Source organism: Mastacembelus armatus, chromosome 22 (assembly GCF_900324485.2).
Source record: "Mastacembelus armatus chromosome 22, fMasArm1.2, whole genome shotgun sequence".
Classification (NCBI taxonomy): Eukaryota; Metazoa; Chordata; class Actinopteri; order Synbranchiformes; family Mastacembelidae; genus Mastacembelus; species Mastacembelus armatus.
Genome location: NC_046654.1, coordinates 21,079,894 through 21,105,386, shown reverse-complemented (window position 1 = coordinate 21,105,386; position 25,493 = coordinate 21,079,894). Strand labels below are relative to the sequence as shown.

At 42.7% G+C, this 25,493-nt stretch overlaps 1 protein-coding gene across 1 annotated transcript in view; it reads right to left on the bottom strand.

Annotated features, from left to right (window-relative positions):
• Positions 1 to 25,493, bottom strand: part of clmna (calmin a) — a 64,540-nt gene that overhangs the window by 25,981 nt on the left and 13,066 nt on the right. The window contains exon 2 of the mRNA XM_026304131.1: positions 611 to 672. Within this exon, the coding sequence (XP_026159916.1) occupies positions 611 to 672 (62 nt within the window). The remainder of the gene's footprint in view (positions 1 to 610; positions 673 to 25,493) is intronic.

Here is a 25,493-nt window from a genome sequence, read left to right as displayed (position 1 = left end):
CACAGAGGCAGGTCAGAACATGTATAATTTAGAGAGAGTATAATGGTTACACATGTGGACAAAATTGTTGGTGCCCTTCCATTAAAGAAAGAAAAACCCACAATGGTCACTGACATGACAATTTATTGAAAATTAACTAATCAGAAAATCAGACATTGATTTTGAATTGTGGTTCAACAGAAGAAATTAAAAAAAAATCAAACTAATGAAACTGGCCTGTGATGATGATGGTACCCTTAACTTAATACTTTGTTGCACAACCTTTTCAAAGTCAAAGTCAAAAAGTCAAAGTCTGCTTTATTGTCAGTTCTGCCACATGTAGAGCACATACAGAAAATCAAAATTTTGTTACTCTTAGACCCTTGGTGCATACAGATAAATGCTAAACACTAAATAGTGCAACATGAAAATTACAAATAAGGGCATGCAAGATAAACTTAATGAGATAAAGTAAAAAGTACAAATAGCATAAGGCACATACAGTGGTGTGAAAAAGTGTTGGCCCCCTTCCTGATTTCTTTCGTAGAGTAATCTCTGCTTCATAATGAAGCTACACTGGTTTTGGGGTGGAGTGGAAATTGTCTTGCTCCACCCAGAGCTGTCAACAAACCTTTTCTAAATGTAGGTTCATCCATCGGGTGAAAGTCCTCTTCTGAACCACTTCTCTTTCAACTGTAACACAGAAAGAGAAGAAAAGGATTTAGTCATCAGAAAACTGAAGCCATGGCTGCAGTGCTAATCAGCGTCTGCGTCAGCGTGACCCTGGCTTTCAGGAAAAAGCGGGTATAGAAGATGGATGGATTTCAGTGGAGTATGAATATTATACAATAAAAGGTTTTGCCACAGTATGACATTCAGTATAATGATACTAGAAAACGTTAGTAATACTGTTTAGATAGCCTCACCTTACTTCATATAGTCTCAAACATGCAAAGCCTGCATTTGAGAAGAGGAACTCTGTCAGCCATGCCCAATGTCAACTCAGTGACAGTAGACAGCAGAGAGACTAGTCGAATTTAAAAAACTGTCAAGGTTACAATGACCCATTATTTTCTTTAGTGTAACTGTTTCCTTTAAACTTTCTAAAAGTTGAGTTCATATGAAATCAAGTAAATCAAATGACAACCAACCCCAGGTGTTGTACAGAATGTTTACTGCTGACTTTCTGCATTAATTTCTCATCCCTGCTTTGAAATTCTGACTCTGTTGTACCACAGTACACAAAGCACATGTATGTGGGGGAATGGAAACTAGAGAGAAAGCAGGAGGAGCTCTGTAGAGGTTACCATGGCAGCAAAGTCAGCTGTTATTCATCTTTTTGTCCAGCATGGCTCACTGGAGGCACTGAGGCTAACTCTACATTGTACACATAGGGTAACAAGTGTTGTGGCTGTTGTAATGATATTGATTGTTTGCTCCTCCAGTGAAATCACAGCTGCCTGATGCATGATGGGGTTCTGCATTACAGCAGAAACACACAGACAAGAGAACTGACATATCTAGGTCAGAGTTCAGACAGGCCTCTTAGTAAAGGGATGACCCAATGATTTGTCATTGTTCCCCATCAACTGGAACAGCCATTATCTTGATGATGTTTCCAAATCACCTCAAACACAGAATTCCATGCACTGTTCCCAGAGAATACAGGAGTTTGGTTGATATTCTACAGGCATAGCTGAGACTTTGTTGCATGAATCAGAGCAGAGCAGGTCGCAGGAAAGTGAGGTGACAAAAGAGAAAGGGGAAGATAACATGGGGAAGAACTGAGAGACAGCTTGAGGGGAGAGGAGTAAAATGGAAGACACTCAAGAACTCAGATGAAATAACCACCGCTACAAATAAAAGGAAAAATCCTCCCAGTTGTTGGTATTAGTTATTGCTATTGGTTGGTATTAGTTTCTGACAATACAACTACCTTTAATTTAAAACAATAAGTTCAGCACAATTCTTAACATAAATTATGGGTGTACAATACACAAATACAATTACCTCACAAATAAGAAACCGGAATTAGGAGATGTTTGGTATTTTTCTGTTTTTCTGTCAACCCAGTATTAGATTAGTGAATTAGCTTTCAGTTATATTCTAAAATAAATAAGGTGATTCAATCTTGAGCCAATTTTAAAAGGCAAATATTGACCTTGCTTAGATAATATACTGACAGGCATCATCATCATCTTCATCATCACACTCCGCTGTTGGTAAACCACATTAGACCTTAGCCAGGACCTTAAAACCACACATTCCTTAGCCAGGCCAGCAAGCCCATTAGAATATGCATGTGGTGTCACACAGCTGTGACAGGTTGCCAACAAAAAAACAATTCTGAAAGAATCCAAGTGAAAGAGAAGAAACAAAATGCTGCACTGGAGGAAGCACAACCATCAGTTTTGTTTATGGAAATCAGCTACTATGACCACACAGAGGCTGTCTGCACAGACAGACAAGACAAACCAAACTATTTTCCATTTAACTAAATCTAATGTTAAATTCTCTGTATGACAGTGTTATATTGTGTAGAACTATTCCAAGAATAGGGTGGCCGTTCTGTGTCATCTGTCTGACACACACTCCTAAGCAGAAGCCCCACAGCTCATCACCTGCCTGTTCATGTTTCCAACAGATGTTCCCTGCTCAGTGACACACCCACTGAGAAACCGAGTGATAATTATTGATTCCATAGTCAGAAACGTGAAGCTAGAGACACCAGCGACCATAGTCAAATGTATTCCTGGGGCCAGAGCGGGCGACATCGCGTCAAATCTGAAGCTGCTGGCTAAGGCTAATTGTAAATATGGGAAAATTGTTATTCACGTCGGCAGCAATGACACCCGATTACGCCAATCGGAGGTCACTAAAATTAATGTTGAGTCGGTGTGTAACTTTGCTAAATTAATGTCGGACTCCGTAGTTTTCTCTGGACCCCTCCCCAATCTGACCAGCGATGACATGTTTAGCCGCATGTCGTCGTTCCGTCGCTGGCTGTCTAGGTGGTGTCCAGCAAACGATGAGGGCTTCATAGACAATTGGGCCACTTTCTGGGGAAAACCCGGTCTGATAGCGAGAGATGGCATCCATCCCACTTTAAATGGTGCAGCTCTCATCTCTAGAAATTTGGCCGAGTTTATTAGCCAAACTAAACTTTGACAATCCAGAGTGGGGATGCAGAGACTCAGTCTAAAATGCCTCTCTGCAGTTTCCTTAGAGCCGCCGCCCCCCTCAAACCACATAGAGACTGTGTCTGCCCCACGAACATATAAATCAAATAAATTAGAAGTTAACAGAAGAGGAGTTATTCATAAAAACTTAATAAAAATTAAGACCACTCCTCTTATTGAACAGAAAAACAGAACAGTCAGATGTGGATTATTAAATATCAGGTCTCTTTCATCTATATCTCTGTTAGTAAATGATTTGATAACTGATCACCAAATTGACTGAACTGAATGAATCAACCCCCCTCAGTCATAAAAATTATCATGTTCCTCGAAGCACAGGTCGAGGTGGAGGAGTAGATGCAATCTTCCACTCAAACTTATTATTAAGCTTTCATCTTCAGAACAGTTATAACTCATTTGAGAGCCTCACTCTTAGTCTCTCACATCCAAACTGGAAAACACAAAAACCAGTTCTACCTGTCATTGTGTACCGTCCACCTGTCCCTTACTCAGAGTTTTTAACTGAATTCCCTGACTTCCTGTCTGATTTAGTGCTTAGTTCAGATAAAGTCATTATAGTGGGAGATTTTAACATTCATGTAGATGTTGAAAATAACAGTCTCAGCACTGCGTTTAATTCAATATTAGATTTAATTGGTTTCACTCAAAATGTTAATAAACCCACCCACTGTTTAAGTGGCAGTGTGAGAAGGAGAAGGAGAGGCGTAGGACTCAAATGCTGAAAACGAAAAGAAGCTTTACCTTGGAATGACCAGGATGAGGCAAAACACAAAACTACTACCATCACATAATGCTCCGGCACAGAACAAAAGAGCATTGGAAGTATATATAACAAAAAGGGCACCTGGTCAATTAGACACAGGTGCAGTCTGTTTTGACTAATGAATGAAAATCTGCCGGGGACCAATGCAGGGCAAGACAGGGAGAACCATACAGAATAAAGGTCCCCGAGCAGGAAGTCCTAAATGGGAGTTATGACACTGTTTCAACCACACCCTTGATCTTGTTCTGACCAATGGCATCAAAATTTAACATTTAATAGTTTTTACCCAAAATCCCATTTTGTCAGTTCATTCTTTAATAACTTTTGAATTTAAGATGATGGATCACGCAGCATTTGGAAGAAAAATTCCACTACAGCAGATGTTTATCTGACAACGCTGTTAATAAATTTAAGAAAATGATTCCATCTTTATTTACATCTGTGCCATGTGCCAACACAGTGGAGGGCAGCTGCCTCAATCCCACTCCCTACCAAATTGATCATGTTGTTGACAGTGCTGTAGCCTCACTGTGTGAAACGCTTGATACTGTGGCCCCTCAGAAAAAGAAGTTAGTGAATCAGAGGAGATTAGCCCCATGGTATAATTTACATATTCATACCTTAAAGCAGCATCCCGAAGGCTGGAAAGGAAGTGCATTTCACAAATTTATCACAATTTTATCTAGCCTGGAAAAACTATTATCTATTAACATATAAAAAAAAGCTCTCCGTTAAGCCAGAACTGCATACTATTCATCACTAATAGAGGAAAATAAGAACAATCCCAGGTTTCTTTTCAGCACTGTAGCCAGGCTGACAAAAAGTCACAGCTCTGTTGAGCCCAGTGTTCCCTTAGCTCTCAGCAGTGATGAATTTATGAGTTTCTTTACAAATAAAATCACAACTATTAGAGATAAAATTCAGCAGATGCTTCCTATACCTGCAATAAATGAATCTTCTACTACAGTAGCTCTTGAATCATCTATAAGACCTCAGTTATGTTTAGATTACTTCTCTCCCATAGATCTCTCTGAATTTACATCAGTAGTTGCTTCATCGAAATCTCTAGAGTCTTAGACCCCATCCCTACTAGACTGCTTAAAGACCCTGTGCCATTAACCCTCTGGGATCTGAGGGGGTTTTTGGGGCCTGGACAAATTTTGACATGTCCTGACGTTTGTGCTTTTTTCAGTGTCTTTTAAACATATTAATGTCTAAAGTCTGATAACACTGTAATCAGCACAAAATTGGCTACAATAATATGTGAGCAGCAAGTTTATACATGATTGTGTTTTTGAGAAAAAAGTGTTTATGCATGGCTAGTGAAAAACTACAATTTTTTACTCACTGAAATAAGACCATAAAACACAAACAGAACATTGGTTCACAAGACTTTGGAGACCTGCATGTTGTAGGCTAAAGTGTTTACTTCAGAGTGCTGTGAATGTCATCTTGTTCACACATTCACAGTAAACAATTGTTATGACCCTAGGGGTCATTATGTGTGTTGGGGTGTTGTTGGCTCTCCCCTCCCCATTTCAAGTGTGTGTATGTGTGTGTGTGTATCGGATGCTGGAGTGGGCGTGGACTCGAGGACCGTGGATTGGACTTCCGGGATTGGTCCAACACTTCCCCGAAGGACTATAAGAAGCCCACGGACTGCTGTTCGAGAGAGCTATTCTCCCAACTTTGCCATTCCCAGCTATTTTGATAGATATTTCTATTTAGAGTTAGTTAGAAATTAGAGATTAGATTTTTGTTTCGAGTTTGTAGATTTAGTATTGATAGTATTTTTCGTTGTTTAGATTAGAACTACTTAGAGATTTAGGCTACGTTTGTGTTTTGTTTTCTCCTGTTTGTTTTAGGAGTTTCCAGGCTAGCAACCTGTGATTTTGTGTTGTTTCTTTTGTTTGAGATCGTAGGGCTATTGTAGCGTTTCTGTTATTGATTTTCGTTTGTTTGATATCGTAGGGCTCACGGAGCGTTTTTGTTTGAGTAGGGCTAAATTAGCGTTTTGTTTGTTTTGTACATTCTGTTTTCTATTCTGTATTTTGACAGAATAAATATTCTTGTTAATTGTAGTTCGTCTAGTACGTGTTTGTTGAGAGTGGAAGAGGTTTGGAGGAAAACTCCACAATCGTGTTACGCTCCGGCAACCCCTAGGCTGGGGCGTAACACAATACACTGATTTAAATTTTCTAAGACACTTTTTGTCCAGAAAGGCCATATGCAAGAGGGTGTGTCTGAGGATGAATAGTCATGTGATTTACCTGAGAACACAAAAGACGCACTGAACGACCAGACAAAGACGCGCATAATGAGCCTTTCAGTCAATGTAGATGGGACGGATTAGTGCAGCACAATACAACACAATGAGGAGCCTCATTTGAGTTAAAATCAGTGTTTTTACTCTGAGGACAAGCTAAACTATTTGTCTCTGTGAGGAATGTAAGGAGCGCCGCTTCACGTGCGTAACGCTCCATCATCCAAACGCGGTGAAAAAGTGAGTAAATTCTATGATGAAGTTTGATATTTTATGTCATTTCTCGGGGGCGTGCACATATTTACCTGGTTCACCTGAGATTATTTACATGTGAACAGTGGACAGTGTACAAGGCGGGACCGCATTACCTGTAATGAGGTGAGACAGGAAAAAACGGACTTCTCCTTACGTTCATACGGATTAAATAAAAAGTGATGATTTGTTTTTGACTTGAATTGTTTCACTTAAAAGAAAACATTTCAAGCTTTCTAGCCATATAATTCTTATTTTTATGAGCCAAGTATTCGCGGAGATTCTGGTTGTTTTATTTACGCGTCTGTGAAGAGAAATGACAGAGACAGAAAATCCGGGGCCGGGTCGCGGGGGCAGTAGCCGAATCAGGGATACCCAGACTTCCTTCTCCCTGGACACTTCCTCCAGCTCTTCCAGGCACACCGAGGCGTTCCCAGGCCAGCCGGGAGACATAATCCCTCCAGCGTGTCCTGGGTCTTCCCCGGGGCCTCTTCCTGGTGGGACATGCCCGGAACACCTCCCCAGGAAGGCGCCCAGGAGGCATCCGAAACAGATGCCCGAGCCACCTCAACTGACTCCTCTCGATGTGGAGGAGCAGCGGCTCTACTCCGAGCTCCTCCCGGGTGACCGAGCTCCTCACCCTATCTCTAAGGGAGCGCCCGGCCACCCTGCGGAGAAAGCTCATTTCAGCCGCTTGTATCCGCAATCTCGTTTTTTCGGTCATGACCCAGAGCTCATGACCATAGGTGAGAGTAGGAACGTAGATTGACCGGTAAATCGAGAGCTTCGCCTCCCAGCTCAGCTCCTTCTTCACCACAACGGACTGGTACACCGACCGCATTGAGGTAGGATCTCTCCCCTAGCCTGGAGATGGCAAACCACCTTTTTCCGGTTGAGTACCATGGCCTCGGACTTGGAGGTGCTGATTCTCATCCCAGCCGCTTCACACTCGGTTGCAAACCGCCCCAGCGCACGCTGGAGATCCTGGCTCGATGGAGCCAACAGGACAACATCATCTGCAAAAAGCAGAGATGAAATCCTGTGGTCCCTGAACTGGACTTCCCTCCGGCCCCTGGCTGCACCTAGAAATTCTGTCCATAAAAGTAATGAACAGAACCGGTGACAAAGGGCAGCCCTGCCGGAGTCCAACGTGTACTGGGAACAGGTCTGACTTACTGCTGGCAATGCGACCCAAGCTCCTGCTCCGTTTGTACAGAGACCGGATAGCCCTCAGCAAAGGGCCCCGGACCCCATACTCCTGGAGCACCTCCCACAGGATGTCACGAGGGACCCGGTCGAATGCCTTCTCCAAGTCCACAAAACACATGTGGACTGGTTGGGCAAACTCCCATGAACCCTTGAGAATGTGTAGAGCTGGTCCAGTGTTCCACGCCCAGGACGGAAACCGCATTGTTCCTCCTGGATCCAAGGTTCGACCACTGGCCAGATCCTCCTCTCCAGCACCCTGGCATAGACCTTCCCCTGGAGGCTGAGGAGTGTGATCCCTCTGTAGTTGGAACACACCCTCCGGTCCCCCTTCTTAAAAAGAGGAACCACCACCCCAGTCTGCCAATCCAGGGGTACTGTCCCTGAACGCCATGCGATGTTGCACAGGCGTGTCAGTCATGACAGCCCAACAACATCCAGAGACTTGAGGTACTCGGGACGGATCTCTGCTTTGCCACCGTGGAGCTGCCGAACTACCTCAGTGACTTCAGCTTGGGTGATGGATGGATCAGCCTCCGAATCCCCAGCCCCTGCTTCCCTTATGGAAGATGTGTTGACGGGATTGAGGAGATCCTCGAAGTATTCCTTCCACCGCCCGACAATATCCCCAGTCGAGGTCAGCAGCTCACCACTTCCACTGTAAACAGCGTTGGTAGAGCACTGCTTCCCCCTCCTGAGGCGCCGGACGGTTTGCCAGAATTTCTTCAGGGCCGACAGGTAGTCCTCCTCCATGGCCTCACCGAACTCCTCCCATACCCGAGTTTTTGCCTCCATCACCGCCTGGGCTGCAGCAAGCTTGGCCTTGCGGTACCTGTCAGCTGCTTCGGAAGTCCCACAAGCCAACCAAGCTTGGTAGGACTCCTTCTTCAGCTTGACGGCATCCCTTACCTCTGGTGTCCACCACCAGGTTCGGGGATTGCTGCCACGACAGGCACCCAAGACCTTACGGCCACAGCTCCTAGCCGCCGCGTCGACAATGGAGATGGAAAACATGGTCCATTCGGACTCAATGTCCCCAGCCTCCCCCGGGATCTGGTAGAAGCTCTCTCGGAGGTGTGAGTTAAAGACCCCTCTGACAGTGGGTTCGGCCAAACATTCCCAACAGACCCTCACAATACGTTTGGGCCTGCCAAGTCTGTCCCGCTTCCGATGGTCCGATGACACGACTACAAAGTCGATCATTGACCTCGGGCCTAGGGTGTCCTGGTGCCATGTGCACTGATGGACACCCTTATGCTTGAACATGGTGTTCGTTATGGACAAACTATGACTAGCACAGAAGTCCAACAACAGAACACCACTCGGGTTCGTATCGGGGAGGCCATTCCTCCCAATCACGCCCCTCCAGGTTTCACTGTCGCTCCCCACGTGAGCGTTGAAGTCCCCCAACAGAATTATGGAGTCCCCGGTAGGAGCACCTTTCAGCACCCCCCCGAGAGACTCCAAAAAGGCCGGGTAGCCAAGTTTTTGTGAGAGACCTATCCCCGACCCGAAGGCGCAGGGAAACGGCCCTTTCACTCTGGGGGGAAAACTCCAACACATTGCGGCTGAGCTGGGGAGCTATGAGCAAGCCCACACCAGCTCGCCACCGCTCACCGCGAGCAACTCCAGAGTAGAAGAGAGTCCAGCCCCTCTCAAGGAACTGGGTTCCAGAGCCCAGGTTGTGCGTGGAGGTGAGCCCGACTATCTCTAGTCGGTACCGCTCGACCTCCCGCACAAGCTCAGGCTCCTTCCCCCCCAGTGAGGTGACATTCCATGTCCCTAGAGCCAGTTTCAGCATCCAGGGATCGGGTCGCCGAGGTCCCCGCCCTCGACCACTGCCCGATCTACTATGCACCGGCCCCTTATGGATCCTCCTGCGGGTGGTGGGTCCACAGAAGGGCGGCCCCACGTCACTCTTTCGGGCTTTGCCCGGCTGGGCCCCATGGGTGGAGACCCAGCCACCAGGCGCTCGCCTACGGGCCCGAACCCCAGGCCTGGCTCCAGGGTGGGGCCCCGGCTTCACCATGCCGGGCGACGTCACGGTCCTTGTTTGTCTTTCCATGAGAGGTCACTGAACCGCTCTTAGTCTGGTCCGTCACCTAGGACCTGTTTGCCTTGGGAGACCCTACCAGGGGCATATAGCCCCAGACAACATAGCTCCTAGGATCATACGGGCACTCAAACCCCTCCACCACGATAAGGTGGAAGTTCAAGGAGGGGCAGTTATCAAACCTTTACTCAAAAAGCCTAGTCTTGCTCCAGGAGTCTTGGCTAATTATAGACCAATATCCATCCTACCATTTATTTCTAAAATCCTTGAAAAAGCTGTTGCTAACACACACAGCTATCACACCACTTACACAGAAATTAACTATTTAAAGATTTTCAATCAGGATTTAGAGCACATCATAGTACAGAAACAGCATTGTTAAAAGTCACCAACGATCTTCTCTTAGCCTCCGATAATGGACTTGTTTCTGTACTTACATCTTATTACAGAGACTGCAGCATGTGACTGGTATAAGAAGAACAGCGTTAAAATGGTTCCAATCCTATTCATCAGACAGATTACAGTTTGTTCATGTCCATGATGAACCTCCCACGCGCACTAAAGTTAATTATGGAGTTCCAAAAGGGTCTGTGCTAGGACTGATTCTGCTCACCTTGTACATGCTTCCTTTGGGCAATGTTATAAGGAAGCACTCTATTAATTACCACTGCTATGCAGATGACACTGCATAGCACTCTGTATGTATCTATGAAACCTGATAACACAAACCAGTTAGCTAGACTTCAAGCGTGTCTAACTGGCATAATGGCTTGGATAATAATAATAATACTTTTATGTATAAAGGCACTTTAAAAACAGTAACAACTAACACAAAGTGCCGTACACCAATTCATCAGTGAGCATAAAACAGAACCAGAACAAGGTAAAATACAATAAATAAGTAATAAAAATAAAAAAGAATAAAAAAAATAAGAAATAAAAGTAAATGAAACAATCAATCAATCAGTCACGCCGGTCCAAAAGCTGAAGAATAAAAATAAGTTTTGAGTCCTGTTTTAAACATAGATAGTGCGGAAGCTTGTCATATATACAGAGGCAAATTGTTCCACAGCCTCAGAGCAGCTACAGAAAAAGCTCTATCACCACGGTTCCTCCTCCTAGATTTCTGAACATCAAGGAGCAGTAGTTCAGCTGATCTAAGAGAGCGGTTAGGAGTATAGGAACAGAGAAGTTCAGAAAGGTAAGGTGGGGCAAGACCATTCAGAGACTTCAAGGCAAATAGCAGAACTTTGAAATCTATCCTAAAGGATACACGCAGCCAGTGGAGTGCAACCAGAATCAGTGTTATATGTTCATCCTTTGTTGTTCCAGTTAGAAGACATGCCGCTGTATTCTGAACTAGCTGGAGACGCGAAAGAGAGGCCTGGCTAACACCAATATACAAAGCGTTACAGTAGTCAAGCCGTGATATCAAAAAAGCATGAATTACCAGTTTTAAGTGTTGTTTGGACACTAGAGGTTGTATTTTAGCCAAGTGCCTTTGGATTGAAAAAAATTGGATTTCACCACAGCACTAATTTGATTTTCAAATTTAAGATCTGTATCCATTTTGAAACCAAGATTAGTGCTCAATGGTCTAGGATGAGGCGTCAAAGGGCCGAAGTTAAGGGTTATAAGAGGCACTAGGCCAAACAACAACACTTCAGTGAGGTTCAACGCCATCCAAGTTTTAATGTCTTCAAGACATGCAAGTAGGCATGTAATGGCAAAACCCTCCTTACATTTCAGGGGAAAATAAACCTGGGTGTCATCGACATAACAATGAAAAGACACATCATGGTGTCTAAAGATGGAACCCAGTGGGAGTAAATATAGGAAATGTAATGGAAAAATGAGTTTCAGTGATTGATTATGATTTTTATTGTTTCTTACTGTATTCTTGGTTTTTCAGGTTTCAAGGCTCATGCGTTTTTCATAATCACATCTGATGTTTATGTTCTTCTTGACGTAGTATAGTCTGACACTAAGGGACACAGTGTTCTCAAGGATGTTGGTGAGGAGTATCTTGGAGAAGGGTTCCTTAAAAACAACAAAGCGTGCCCAGGATGGAGGGTTAACTGTCGAGTGAGAATATAGAGTTTTAGAATAAAGCTTTATTAGGGAATCACTTTGTAGAACAATAGGGAAGTACAGACTTAATTATCTGAATATGTGAATGATTATTTGCATTTACTTTGCATGTCTGTATAAGTAGAGGCCTCAGCCTAGGAGCTGAGCAACTGGGGAACAAGTGGGGAAGACTCTGATCAATTGTGTTCTATTCTGTTTTGCTCCTTTTTTGCAAAAAATATATTCTGAAAAGGCAATCTGTCTGCACTCTCTTTATGGCTCATCCAATGGGTTTTGCCACAACAGGAAATAAGCAAAGGCCCTAATACCGAGCCTTGGGGAACCCTAGAGGACAAAGGAGCAGGAGGGGATTCGAAGCCAGTAAGGTCTACAGAGAATGTTCCATCTGTCAAATAGCATCTAAAGCAGGACCCCAAATACCCACGACATCATGTAGACGAGAAATTAAAATATCATGATCAACTGTGTCAAAAGCAGCAGATAAATAAAGAAGGATAAGAATCACAGGGTCACCAGTGTCAGAGGCACTAAAAATATAATTAAAAACCCTAATCAAGGCTGATTCTGTGCTATTAAATGATTTAAAACCAGATTGAAAAATCTTGACAATGTCATACTCATCCAGGAAAAACTTTGTGTTTACACGATTTTTTCAAGGATTTTTGAAAGAAACAGCAGCCGGGAGATGGGTCTATAATTTGCCAATACAGTCTGGTCAAGAATGGTATTCTTAATTAGTGGTTGCACCACTGCATGCTTAAAAAATGGGAACCACATCAGATAAACTGTTAATGATATTAAGGATTAATTGATCTATAGAATCAAAAACTTTCTTAAAAAACCAAGTGGGGGGTGGATCACGAGGGGAACCAGAGGGATTTATAAGGCCAATCACATCCTCTAGTCCTCTAGTAAGATAATGGTTGAAAGTGATCAAAAACAGCAGCACAGCAGGGAGACAGAAAGGGCAGAAATAGGTAGTGAGATAAGAGACCTAATAGCAGTCACCTTACTCACAAAGAATTGAAGAATATCACTACACAACTCAGAAGATGCTTCCAAGCCAGTAGACTGTGAGACATTGAGAACAGAGGAGCAGGAGGAATAAAACCAGGCAGTTAGGCCCTTGGTGGAGGCAGAGATGGAAACGATTGGAGAACCAAGGCACTCAAAGGCAGCAGAGAAGCAAATCGCAGACGAGGAGTTAAAGGCCCGACAGCGCAGAGTAGGGGCAGAGGTTTTATTGGTTGGACAAGAAAAACCGAACAGGCATGTGATCAGAGAACACAGGGTCACCGATCTCCAAATTAAAGCACAGGCAAACCATAGGACAAAACAAGGTCCAGTGTATGGCCAAGTTCGTGGGTGGGTTAAAGGAGTCCATCCATCCATCCATTTTCTATACCCGCTTATTCCTTAATCAGGGTCACGGATCTGCCTATCCCAGCTCTCTTTCAAGCAGAAGGCAGGGGTACACCCTGGACAGGTCACCAGTCCATCACAGGGCCACATATAGAAGACAGAAAGACAAACAACCACACACACTCACACTCATTCCTATGGGCAATTTAGAGTCACCAATCAACCTGACATGCATATTTTCTTTTTTTGGACTTTGGGAGGAAACCAGAGTAAACCCACATAAGCACGAGGAGAACGTGGAAACTTCACACAGAAAGGCCAGGTTGCGAACCCACGACCTTCTTGCTGTGAGGCAACAGTGATAACCACCATGATGCCCTAAAGGAGTCAACAATATTTAAAAATTCCTTCACCAAAGGTTTGTCAGGGCAACACACATGAATGTTAAAATCACCAAGAATGAGAACCCAGCCATAGTTTGGCAAATTCACCAGTAACCACATGACCAGTAGTAAATGACCAGTAACTTTCTACTTTTAAATTCAGAGAAACCAAAAGTTATTGTATTTGGGCCTTAAAACCTCAGAAATAGCTTTTCTAAAATTATATCTACTTTAGATGGCATGGCCCTGTGAAAATCCTTGGAGTTATTTTTGACCAGGACCTTTAACTCCTTTAACTCACACATACAACTGTCTAAAGCTCAATATCAAGAAAACCAGAGAACTGGTGGTGGACTTTAGGAGGAACTTCTTCTCCATCCTTGGAGAAGAAGTAGAGATTGTGGACTTCTACAAATACCTTGGAGTCCACATTAACAACAAACTGGACTGGTCAAACAATACAGATGCACTCTTCAAGAAAGGACAGAGCAGACTGTTCTTCCTCAGGAGACTCTGTTCTTTTGGTGTGTGCAACAAGCTACTGAAGACGTTCTATCAGTCTGTAGTAGCGAGTGCACTATTTTTTGCAGTTGTGTGCTGGGGAGGTGGCATCAAGGCTGGTGAGGCCAACAGACTAAATAAGTTAATCAGGAAGGCAAAATCTGTTGTTGGACTGGAACTGGACAGTCTGGAGGCTGTGGCAGAGAGGAGGATGGTGGACAAAATCAACTCCATATTGGACAATCCTGCCCACTCACTTCATGAGAAACTGTGGCGAATGGGAAGATCATTCAGCTACAGACTAATTCCCCCTAAAGCCAAGACTGAAAGATTCAGGAAGTCTTTTGTGTCCACGGCCATAAGACTCTATAATTCCTCAATATAAACAATAACGCGCGCACACATACATACACACAAACCCCCCCAAATAAATAGTTAATTACTTTATTAATTACTTTATGAATTACTATTAATCAATATAATTTAAATAATCTCAAATTTAATAACTGCTGTAACAACTGAATTTCCCCTTGGGGATTAATAAAGTACTTCTTCTTCTTCTAAAACAAATCTCTAGAACTGCCTTCTTTCACTTGCACAACATTGTCAGAATTATGAACATCGTGTCTCAAAGTGATGCAGAAAAACTAGTCCATGCATTTGTTACCTCAAGGCTAGATTACTATCTGGATGTCCCAGTAACTCCATAAAAATCCTCCAGTTAATCCAGAATATTGCAGCCAGACAGGAGCTAGCAATTCAGATCGTATTTCTCCTAAATTCGCTTCTCTTCATTGGCTCCCTGTAAAATCCAGAATAGAATTTTAAATTCTTCTTCTCACATATAAATCCCTTCATGATCAAGCTTCTTCATACCTTAAAGACCTCACAGTACCATATCATCCCAATAGAGCACTTTGCTCTCAGAGTGCAGGTCTACCTGTGGTTCCTAGAGTTTCCAAAAGTAGAATGGGAGGCAGAGCCTTTAGCTATCAAGCTCCTCTCCTGTGGAATCAGCTCCCAGTCTGAGTTCAGAAGGCAGACACTCTGTACTTTTAAGGCTAGACTTAAAACCTTCCTTTTTGACAAAGCGTATAGAGGGGGGGCTGACTTCAGGTAACCTAGAACCAGCCCTTAGTTATGCTCCTGCTATCACTTGGGATTGCTACATCTACCACTACAGCTTTCTTCTGTTGTTTGTCCACCACTACTATGACTGGTTGGTTAGCCATCACATGTCGGTCTGTATCTGGAAGTCCCACAGGATCTTAGCTTAGTGCCTCTGTGCTCTTTCAGTCCAGCTGTTCCCAGCCACTGGTAGGACTTTTCGATATCAGCCACTTCTTCTATCTGTTAGTGGTACATACCGTGCAGGGGTTTGTCTTGCCATGATGGTTCCTGCTCCTCTTCCTCTGCATCGGGCTTCTGTTGCTTGAGATATTCACTAAGTACTCCATCACTTGGGGCCATCTTCCTGATGTACTCATGGATCTTTTCCGTTTCATCTCAGATGGTGGCTCTGACACTCACCAGTCCTTGGCCTCCTTCCTTCCTCTTAGTGTACAGTCTCAGGGTGCTGGATTTGGGGTGAAACCCTCCATGCATTGTGAGGAGCTTCCTTGTTTTGGCATCGGTGGCCTCTGTCTCCTCTTTTGGCCAGCTTATTATGCCAGCGGGGTATCTGATGACCACTATTGATTACATAATTACAATCTAATCATTAATTAATATAATAATGTATTTAATGTGATAACAGTACCATGGAGAGTAATACACTTAGATTATAATATATACACCGTCAAGAAATTGCTGGTTTGAATTTTGGTAATGGTAAAAAGAGAAAATTACACATGTGGATGCTGTTCCAAATAAGAGGATTATCCTACATGATGAGATAATCCAGAAATTCTACTGCTGTAAAACCTGAAAGGTGACTCGTAACACAAAGAATCACCTTTAATATGGCATTAGTTTCAGTGGGAAGATTAATGGGATAGTTTTGTGAGATAACTACCCTTTGCCCATCCTCACCACCATACCATACTGTACATTGTTCGTTCATAAGCCACAGTGTACTATTAATTTCTTAAAGGCACTTCTGGAGCTGTATGTGGAGCATCAACATTTTCCATCTTAGAAATTAATAAATCTAAGAAATCATAGCACTGATTTTTTTAAACACGTATTTATGATTAGTTACCAAACATTTTCTACCCTCACACCTTTTTTATTCATGTCTAAAATCCGTATGTAAAGTAAGCTTTCTCTAACTTTGAGTGCTCTGGTCGGTCTCATTTGCATGTCATGCAAACAGAGGAGGTGGAGTACCAATGCCACTTGAGTGCAGAAGTCTTTCTGGTAATCAAGATGTAGAGGGAAGGGCACAGACAGAGCAAACATATAATTAAGTGGCAATTAATTCCATGAATGATCACACATCTATACCTCTTATTCCATTAGAGGGACATTTAATGGATATCAAGAGACCATGCTTCTGACAGAGATACTAATGATCATACACCATGCATTTTATCCGCTACTATAAATCATGTCCACAAGCAAGCAAGTGAAGGGCTGGGCTACATGAGCTTCCTTTCTCTCCACCAAGACTGGATCACAAACATTCAGAAAAAAAATGCAGACAGACAAATTCCTCTTAAACTCACTGGCATCTATGGCAACCACTACACACCAAGTAAACATTACACCGTTTGCCATAGTTACTACCCACTGACTTCAAAACAGAGGTTCTTAGCCTTCTTTGGCAATGGATTCTAATTTAAGCACTGGATTTTTTTTCCACCTCAGCTATTTATAGTAACTTTTTTTGCCCCTGGAAACATTTTAATAACAGACAAGGGTTTTAATGAAAGCTTAACTCATGTGAAACACATATTTTAATCAACTGTCATTGCTATGGTACACACATTGACAATTGTAAGGAGTTTTGGTTTATAGCAAGAAAGGACTACTAAAATGTGACGCTGGAAACAAACACTTGAGCGCTTAATTTACAGCTAAAGTGGGTTGGACAGCATATAATTCAATTGAGACCTACCATTGAATCCTACTAGATTAACCCTTCAACATACAGTGGGTACGGAAAGTATTCAGACCCCTTTAAATTTTTCACTCTTTGTGTCATTGCAGCCATTTGCCAAAATCAAAAAAGTTCATTTTATTTCTCATTAATGTACACTCAGCACCCCATCTTGACAGAAAAAACCAGAAATGTAGAAATTTTTGCAAATTTATTAAAAAAGAAAAACTGAAATAGCACATGGTCATAAGTATTCAGACCCTTTGCAGTGACACTCATATTTAACTCACATGCTGTCCATTTCTTCTGATCCTCCTTGAGATGGTTCTGCTCCTTCATTGGAGTCCAGCTGTGTTTAATTAAACTGATTGGACTTGATTAGGAAAGGCACACACCTGTCTATATAAGACCTTACAGCTCACAGTGCATGTCAGAGCAAATGAGAATCATGAGGTCGAAGGAACTGCCCTAAGAGCTCAGAGACAGAATTGTGGCAAGGCACAGATCTGGCCAAGGTTACAAAAGAATTTCTGCAGCACTCAAGGTTCCTAAGAGCACAGTGGCCTCCATAATCCTCAAATGGAAAAAGTTTGGGACGACCAGAACTCTTCCTAGACCTGGCCGTCCAGCCAAACTGAGCAATTGTGGGAGAAGACCCTTGGTGAGAGAGGTAAAGAAGAACCCAAAGGTCACTGTGGCTGAGCTCCAGAGATGCAGTAGGGAGATGGGAGAAAGTCCCACAAAGTCAACTATCACTGCAGCCCTCCACCAGTCGGGGCTTTATGGCAGAGTGGCCCGACGGAAGCCACTCCTCAGTGCAAGACACATGAAAGCCTGCATAGAGTTTGCCAAAAAACACATGAAGGACTCCCAGACTATGAGAAATAAGATTCTCTGGTCTGATGAGACCAAGATTGAACTTTTTGGCATTAATTCTAAGCGGTATGTGTGGAGAAAACCAGGCACTGCTCATCACCTGCCCAATACAATCCCTACAGTGAAACATGGTGGTGGGAGCATCATGTTGTGGGGGTGTTTTTCAGCTGCAGGGACGGGACGACTGGTTGCAATTGAAGGAAAGATGAATGCGGCCAAGTACAAAGATATCCTGGAAGAAAACCTCTTCCAGAGTGCTCAGGACCTCAGACTGGGCCGAAGGTTCACCTTTCAACAGGACAATGACCCTAAGCACACAGCTAAAATAACAAAGGAGTGGCATCAGAACAACTCTGTGACTGTTCTTGACTGGTCCAGCCAGAGTCCTGACCTAAACCCAATTGAGCATCTCTGGAGAGACCTGAAAATGGCTGTCCACCAACGTTCACCATCCAACCTGACAGAACTGGAGAGGATCTGCAAGGAAGAATGGCAGAGGATCCCCAAATCCAGGTGTGAAAAACTTGTTGCATCATTCTCAAGAAGACTCATGGCTGTACTAGCTCAAAAGGGTGCTTCTACTCAATACTGAGCACAGGGTCTGAATACTTATGACCATGTGATATTTCAGTTTTTCTTTTTTAATAAACTTGCAAAAATTTCTACATTTCTGGTTTTTTCTGTCAAGATGGGGTGCTGAGTGTACATTAATGAGAAATAAAATGAACTTTTTTGATTTTGGCAAATGGCTGCAATGACACAAAGAGTGAAAAATTTAAAAGGGGTCTGAATACTTTCCGTACCCACTGTAAATGTTAAAGTACCTCCAACTCAAAAATGTCTAATACACTTTTGCTTGGCTGAAAAGGCAGAATCTCTACAGTTATTGTTTACAATTTGTAGCTCCAACCTAAAAATGAGCTGAGCAGCAGAATATAAAAAAAGATTAATTAAACATATCAGGTGAACACAGGCTCTTCACCCAAAATATTAATGTTGTTGGCCATGCCATGATAAAATGCCTTTTACTTCTGCTTTTATTCCAATGTATGAACAAAATATGAATATGATATGGAAATTAAGGTGTTGTCTTTAACTGAAAGTGAAGACTTTTTCCCCTATGATAAAACAGTAATACTGAATGCCTGATGTTCTGGAGCCAACTACACAAATCCCAAATTCAATGTGAACACAAACTCAGGAGACACTAAAGTAAAAAAATTTTCCTTGAGAATATCTTTCTTTTAATAAATCTGGTTGTTTTGTGTTTAAGTTTCATGCCTCATTGTATATCTGTACATTTCTGTCTGAATGTAGCCCAAGGTAATAGCTCGAATGTGAAAATGCACTTTTATTGAAATATTCATCCAGCAGCTATGACAGGGGAATCTCTTTAGACTGCAGTGCTACATCAGACAGATATTACATAACTGCAGTTCACAGAGAGGATTCGTCTCCTCTTGTCTCTTAGACTAAATCGCCACCTTGTTGGTATAACAATTTCGGACTTGTGTAAGGGTATTACCATTTTACACCACTGAACTGAATGATTAGGTATTCATGAAATTATTATTTTAATAAATTGTTAAACTAGAGCCAGTTTCAGCATCCAGGGATCGGGTCGCCGAGGTCCCCGTCCTCGACCACTGCCCGATCCACTATGCACCGGTCCCTTGGATGAGATCCGTCCCGAGTACCTCAAGTCTCTGGATGTTGTTGGGCTGTCATGGCTGACACGCCTGTGCAACATCGCATGGCGTTCGGGGACAGTACCCCTGGATTGGCAGACCGGAGGTGGTGGTTCCTCTTTTTAAAATCAAATCAAGCCAGAAACCTTGGTGTAATCATTGACTCAGACCTGAATTTTAACAACCACACAAAATACATCACTAAATCTTCCTATTACCACCTGAAAAACATTGCTAGAATAAAAGGTTTTCTGTCTAAACAAGATGCAGAAAAACTTGTTCACGCATTTATTTTCAGTAGGTTAGATTATTGTAATGGCTTGTTCACAGGTCTTAGCAAAAAGTCAATCAGGCAGCTGTAGCTAATCCAGAATGCTCCTGCCAGAGTCCTTACAAACACCAAGAAACTGGACCATATCACACCAGTTCTTAGATCACTACACTGGCTTCCCGTTAGTCAAAGGATAGATTTTAAAATCTTATTGCTAGTTTATAAAGCACTAAATGGTTGTGGACCAAAATATATCCAAGATATATTAGTTCCCTATGAGGTTTCCAGACCCCTCAGGTCATCTGGGACAGGTCTATTGTGTGTTCCCAGAACCAGAACCAAACAAAGTGAAGCAGCATTCAGTCACTATGCTCCTCACTTGTGGAACAAACTTCCTGAACACCTGAGGTCTGCTCAAACGGTCAGCTCATTCAAATCAGGACTGAAAACACTGTTGTTTACTGCTGCCTTCGAATAATTGCTAATCCTTGTTTTCTTAATGTGCTTTTATGTCTTATTTTAATTTACTTTACTTGATTTAAATTTATTTTATGTTAAATGTGTTTATTTTTAAATGCTCTTTTCAATGCTTTTAATGTAATTATATGCCTTGTAAAGCACTCTGAATTGCGTAATGTATGAAAGGTGCTATACAAATAAATTTGCCTTTGCCTTTTAAGAAGGGGGATCGGAGGGTGTGTTCCAACTACAGAGGGATCACACTCCTCAGCCTACAGGGGAAGGTCTATGCCAGGGTGCTGGAGAGGAGGATCTGGCCAGTGGTCGAACCTTGGATCCAGGAGGAACAATGCGGTTTCCGTCCTGGGCGTGGAACACTGGACCAGCTCTACACATTCTCAAGGGTGCTCGAGGGTTCATGGGAGTTTGCCCAACCAGTCCACATGTGTTTTGTGGACTTGGAGAAGGCATTCGACCGGGTCCCTCGTGACATCCTGTGGGAGGTGCTCCAGGAGTATGGGGTCCGGGGCCCTTTGCTGAGGGCTATCCGGTCTCTGTACAAACGGAGCAGGAGCTTGGGTCGCATTGCCAGCAGTAAGTCAGACCTGTTCCCAGTACACGTTGGACTCCGGCAGGGCTGCCCTTTGTCACCGGTTCTGTTCATTACTTTTATGGACAGAATTTCTAGGTGCAGCCAGGGGCCGGAGGGAGTCCAGTTCGGGGACCACAGGATTTCATCTCTGCTTTTTGCAGATGATGTTGTCCTGTTGGCTCCATCGAGCCAGGATCTCCAGCGTGCGCTGGGGCGGTTTGCAACCGAGTGTGAAGCGGCTGGGATGAGAATCAGCACCTCCAAGTCCGAGGACATGGTACTCAACCAGAAAAAGGTGACTTGCCATCTCCAGGCCAGGGGAGAGATCCTGCCTCAGGGGGAGGAGTTTAAGTATCTCGGGGTCTTGTTCACGAGTGAGGGAAGGACGGAACGTGAGATTGACAGACAGATCGGGACATCGGCAGCAGTAATGCGGTCGGTGTACCGGTCCGTTGTGGTGAAGAAGGAGAAGATTTACCGGTCAATCTACGTTCCTACTCTCACCTATGGTCATGAGTTCTGGGTCATGACCGAAAAAACGAGATCGCGGATACAAGCGGCTGAAATGAGCTTTCTCCACAGGGTGGCCGGGCGCTCCCTTAGAGATAGGGTGAGGAGCTCGGTCACCCGGGAGGAGTTCAGAGTAGAGCCGCTGCTCCTCCACATCGAGAGGAGTCAGTTGAGGTGGCTCGGGCATCTGTTTCGGAGGCCCCGTGGAAGACCCAGGACACGCTGGAGGGACTATGTCTCCCGGCTGGCCTGGGAACGCCTCGGTGTCCCCCCGGAAGAGCTGGAGGAAGTGTCCAGGGAAAAGGAAGTCTGGGTATCCCTGATTCGGCTACTGCCCCTGCGACCTGGCCCCGGATAAGCGGAAGAAGATGGATGGATGGATGGAAATTGTTAAACTTTTAAATATTGATAAATATTAAACTTATTTGTGTATTCATCTGAGAATTTTAATATAGTATGACTAAATAGGAAAAAATAAAAGCAGTATTATAATAGTTAATTTTTACATTATTCAATTATTTAATCAACTCTGAGTGGAACTCCTGTCCTCAGTCTGCTCAATTACACTAATTACAAGCAAAACACAAGCTCAATTGGGAATATGATAGCATTGCCAACAGTGCGCAAAATGTCGAGGTGGGTAGGTAGGTGTAAAATCACAGAAAACCCCCCCCCCCAAAAAACGACTACCTTCATCTCAAATTTCTACACATCAAAACTCCTGATATACTTGCAGTAAACTCTAAATTTTACATTGCTGACAAGAATTCTTATTAATTCTTTCTAACAATTATTAGAGTGAACTGTGTAATGAAGATTAGAAAACTAGCTTTCAAGCATTATACTGTTTAACCTTTATTTAGACAGGGAAAGCCAGCTGCGAGTCTAGCTCTCTTTTGCAATGGTGCTCTGTAGACACAGTACAGGATAAGGAACTTTTACATACAGATAGGATATATGATTTAAACAAAATTCACACATTAGGATAAAAAAACAAAAATAAAATGATATAAAATAAAACATTAAAATGATCAATTAAAAGAAATCAATTGAAACAAGAATATTGATCAAATAAGTTATTACCCTTATTAGTCCCACAATGGGGTAATTGCATTACCACCCAAGGTGTACACCCACAGCAGTGAACACACACACGGAAGAGCGGGCAACCATTGCTTCAGCTGGCTATTCACTCCGCCCCACCAACAATTCCTGCCAGTCCTGAGACTTGAACCTACAGGCCACTAATGCCCCAATGTAAGACAGTATCTAAAGGTAAAATTCTACAGATGGTTTGAGCATGTTTTGTACTTTATTCTACTCGTAGTGTCCATAATATGAAAAGGCTGTCTTTCCAAATTCTGTGTTTATGCAAGGAATATTCAGTGTGAAGTGAGTCTGTTTATTTGTTTATTTGGATCCCCATTAGTTGTTACCGGGGTAGCAACTAGTCTTTGTGGAGTCCATCACATAATAAAAATAAAAACACAATACAAAAATTCTATAATACATACAAAGGATTCATAAAATACATCAGTGGTCACCAACCTTTAGTCAGCCAAGATAACTTTTCATGTCAGACAAAAAGCAAAGATCGACTGTACCTTTTAGAAGTTTAATTTAACCCTCTGGGGTTTGAGGGTGTTTTCGGGCCCTGGACAAGTTTTGACATGCCCTGACATTTGTGCTTTTTTCAGTTGCTTTTAAAGATATTAATGGATAAAGTCTGATAACACTGTAATCAGCACAAACTGGGCTACAATAATATGTGAGCAGCATGTTTATACATGATTGTGTTTTTGAGAAAACCGTGTTTTTGCATGGTTAGTGAAAAACTACAATTTTTAAGTCACTGAAATAAGGCCATAAAACAAAAACAGAACATTGGTTCACAAGACTTATAAGAACTGGATCTTGTAGACTAGGGTGTTTGCTTCAAAATGATGTGAAAAATCATTTTGTTCATTCATTCACAGAAAACAAAATTTAAATTTTACAAAAAAGGACAGAGCAGACTCTTCTTTCTAAGAAGACTTGAAATCCTTCAATGTCTGTAATGAGATGCTGCACATTTTTTACCAGTCTGTTGCTGCCAGTGTACTATTCTTTGGCATTGTGTGTGGGAGGAACAGTACTACCGTTAGACAGTAATCCAAAAGTGTGTCTGTAATGGGTGGGAGGGTGGTTTCAGTGAGGGCCATTGGGGAGAAGAGGATGAAAGGTATGGTGCAAGCCATCCTTAATAGTAACAGGCTCCTCTTCATGCGCTGTAAAATGAAAGGTCTTTTATTCCAGCGACTATGACTATGACTATTGTTTTATTTGTATGATGTGGCAATGTGTGGTCTCTGTGCTACTGGACACTTGAATTTCCCCTCATGGGGATAAATAAAGTATCTATCTATGTACCTCTCTATCATCTCTAGAAATCTGGCCGAGTTTGTTAGCCAACCTAAAGTTTGACAATCCAGAGTCGGGATGCAGAGACTCAGTCTAAAACGCCTCTCTGCAGTTTCCTTAGAGCCGCCGCCCCCCTCAAACCACATACAGATTGTGTCTGCCCCTCGAACATATATATCAAATAAATCAGAAGTTAACAGAAGAGGAGTTATTAAGACCACTCCTCTTATTGAACAGAACAGTCAGATGCGGATTATTAAATATTAGGTCTCTTTCATCTAAATCTCTGTTAGTAAATAATTTGATAACTGATCACCAAATTGACTTACTCTGTCTCACTGAAACCTGGCTGCAGCAGGATGAATATGCCAGCTGCAATATAATAATATATAAAAAAGCTCTCCAGTGATGACTTCATGAGTTTCTTTAAGCAGACTGAAGATTGCTCTATTGCCATACCTGTACAGTATGTTATAATGTCATCTTTCGCTTGTCTCATGCTGTGAATTGCACTGAATAATCAAAATAAAGGCAAGTTTAAGCAAGTTTACCCTGGTTAAATAAAGGTCAAAATGAAAGTAAGTGTCAAGAGCAGGGCTCCTGTGAACACCATGGCAAATGCGCAGGTGAGTACATCTTTAAAAAAATGAAACACCCTTATGGGTTGTGGAGTAAGGATTGATATGACATTTAACTCAACACAACACTATTTTGTCAGTTTCATGGCAAAAACCAAAGCAATGAATTCCAAAAAGAGGATGGATTTGACTAAAAGAACATGGTTTTTGCTTAAGTTTTATGTGCACATAAGTACTGATGGCGTAAAACTTTTGTTGACTGCAAGGATAAAACAAAGAGACACATCAAAGCTCAGGTTATACCACAGGAAAATTGAAAAGCAGTACGTCGTAGGTGTGTGTGTTTCTTTTTGCAGCACTCAGAACTCACCAGTGAACACCCCCAGGTGCTGCAAGTCAACTTGAGAGCATTGTTTCTTATAAACACTGCATGGTGAGGCACATGGCTCGTAGCCATTGATGGAAAGAAAATATATCCAACAGCCATCATTGCTGTTATTAAAAGCTGCTCTGCTTCAGTGTGTGTGTTAGTGTTAGCCAGTTCACAGCATCCAGCAGTGAAACCACCAGCACCTTATGAACATCAGCCCTCCAAACCAATCATCAGCTGGTGATCAGTTTGGATGGCTGTGCAGTAAAGAGGGTGACCGGCTGCAGTCTACCATCTCTCCAGGAGACGCACAGCCAAGATCACTGTGCAAGAGGACTTTATGTCATAAATTTAAACAGATGGGAAAAACACACAAGATACATATTTATTTATTTATATATTCATCCACATGGAATCATTATGTTTGTGGTCTTTAACAATAGCATAAGTCATCCTCAATGACAAAACAAAATGAAACCTATCTGTGAACAGATTTACGTGTCTGTACACATTAATAGGGAAGACTGTCTACTCTCTTAACACCACTCTAGAATCTGAGCAGACCTGATCACATTTGGTTAATTTCAGGAGTGACATTCTGTCAGCTAAACTTTAAATCATATCATTCATATTTATGTAACCTCAGAAAACCAAAC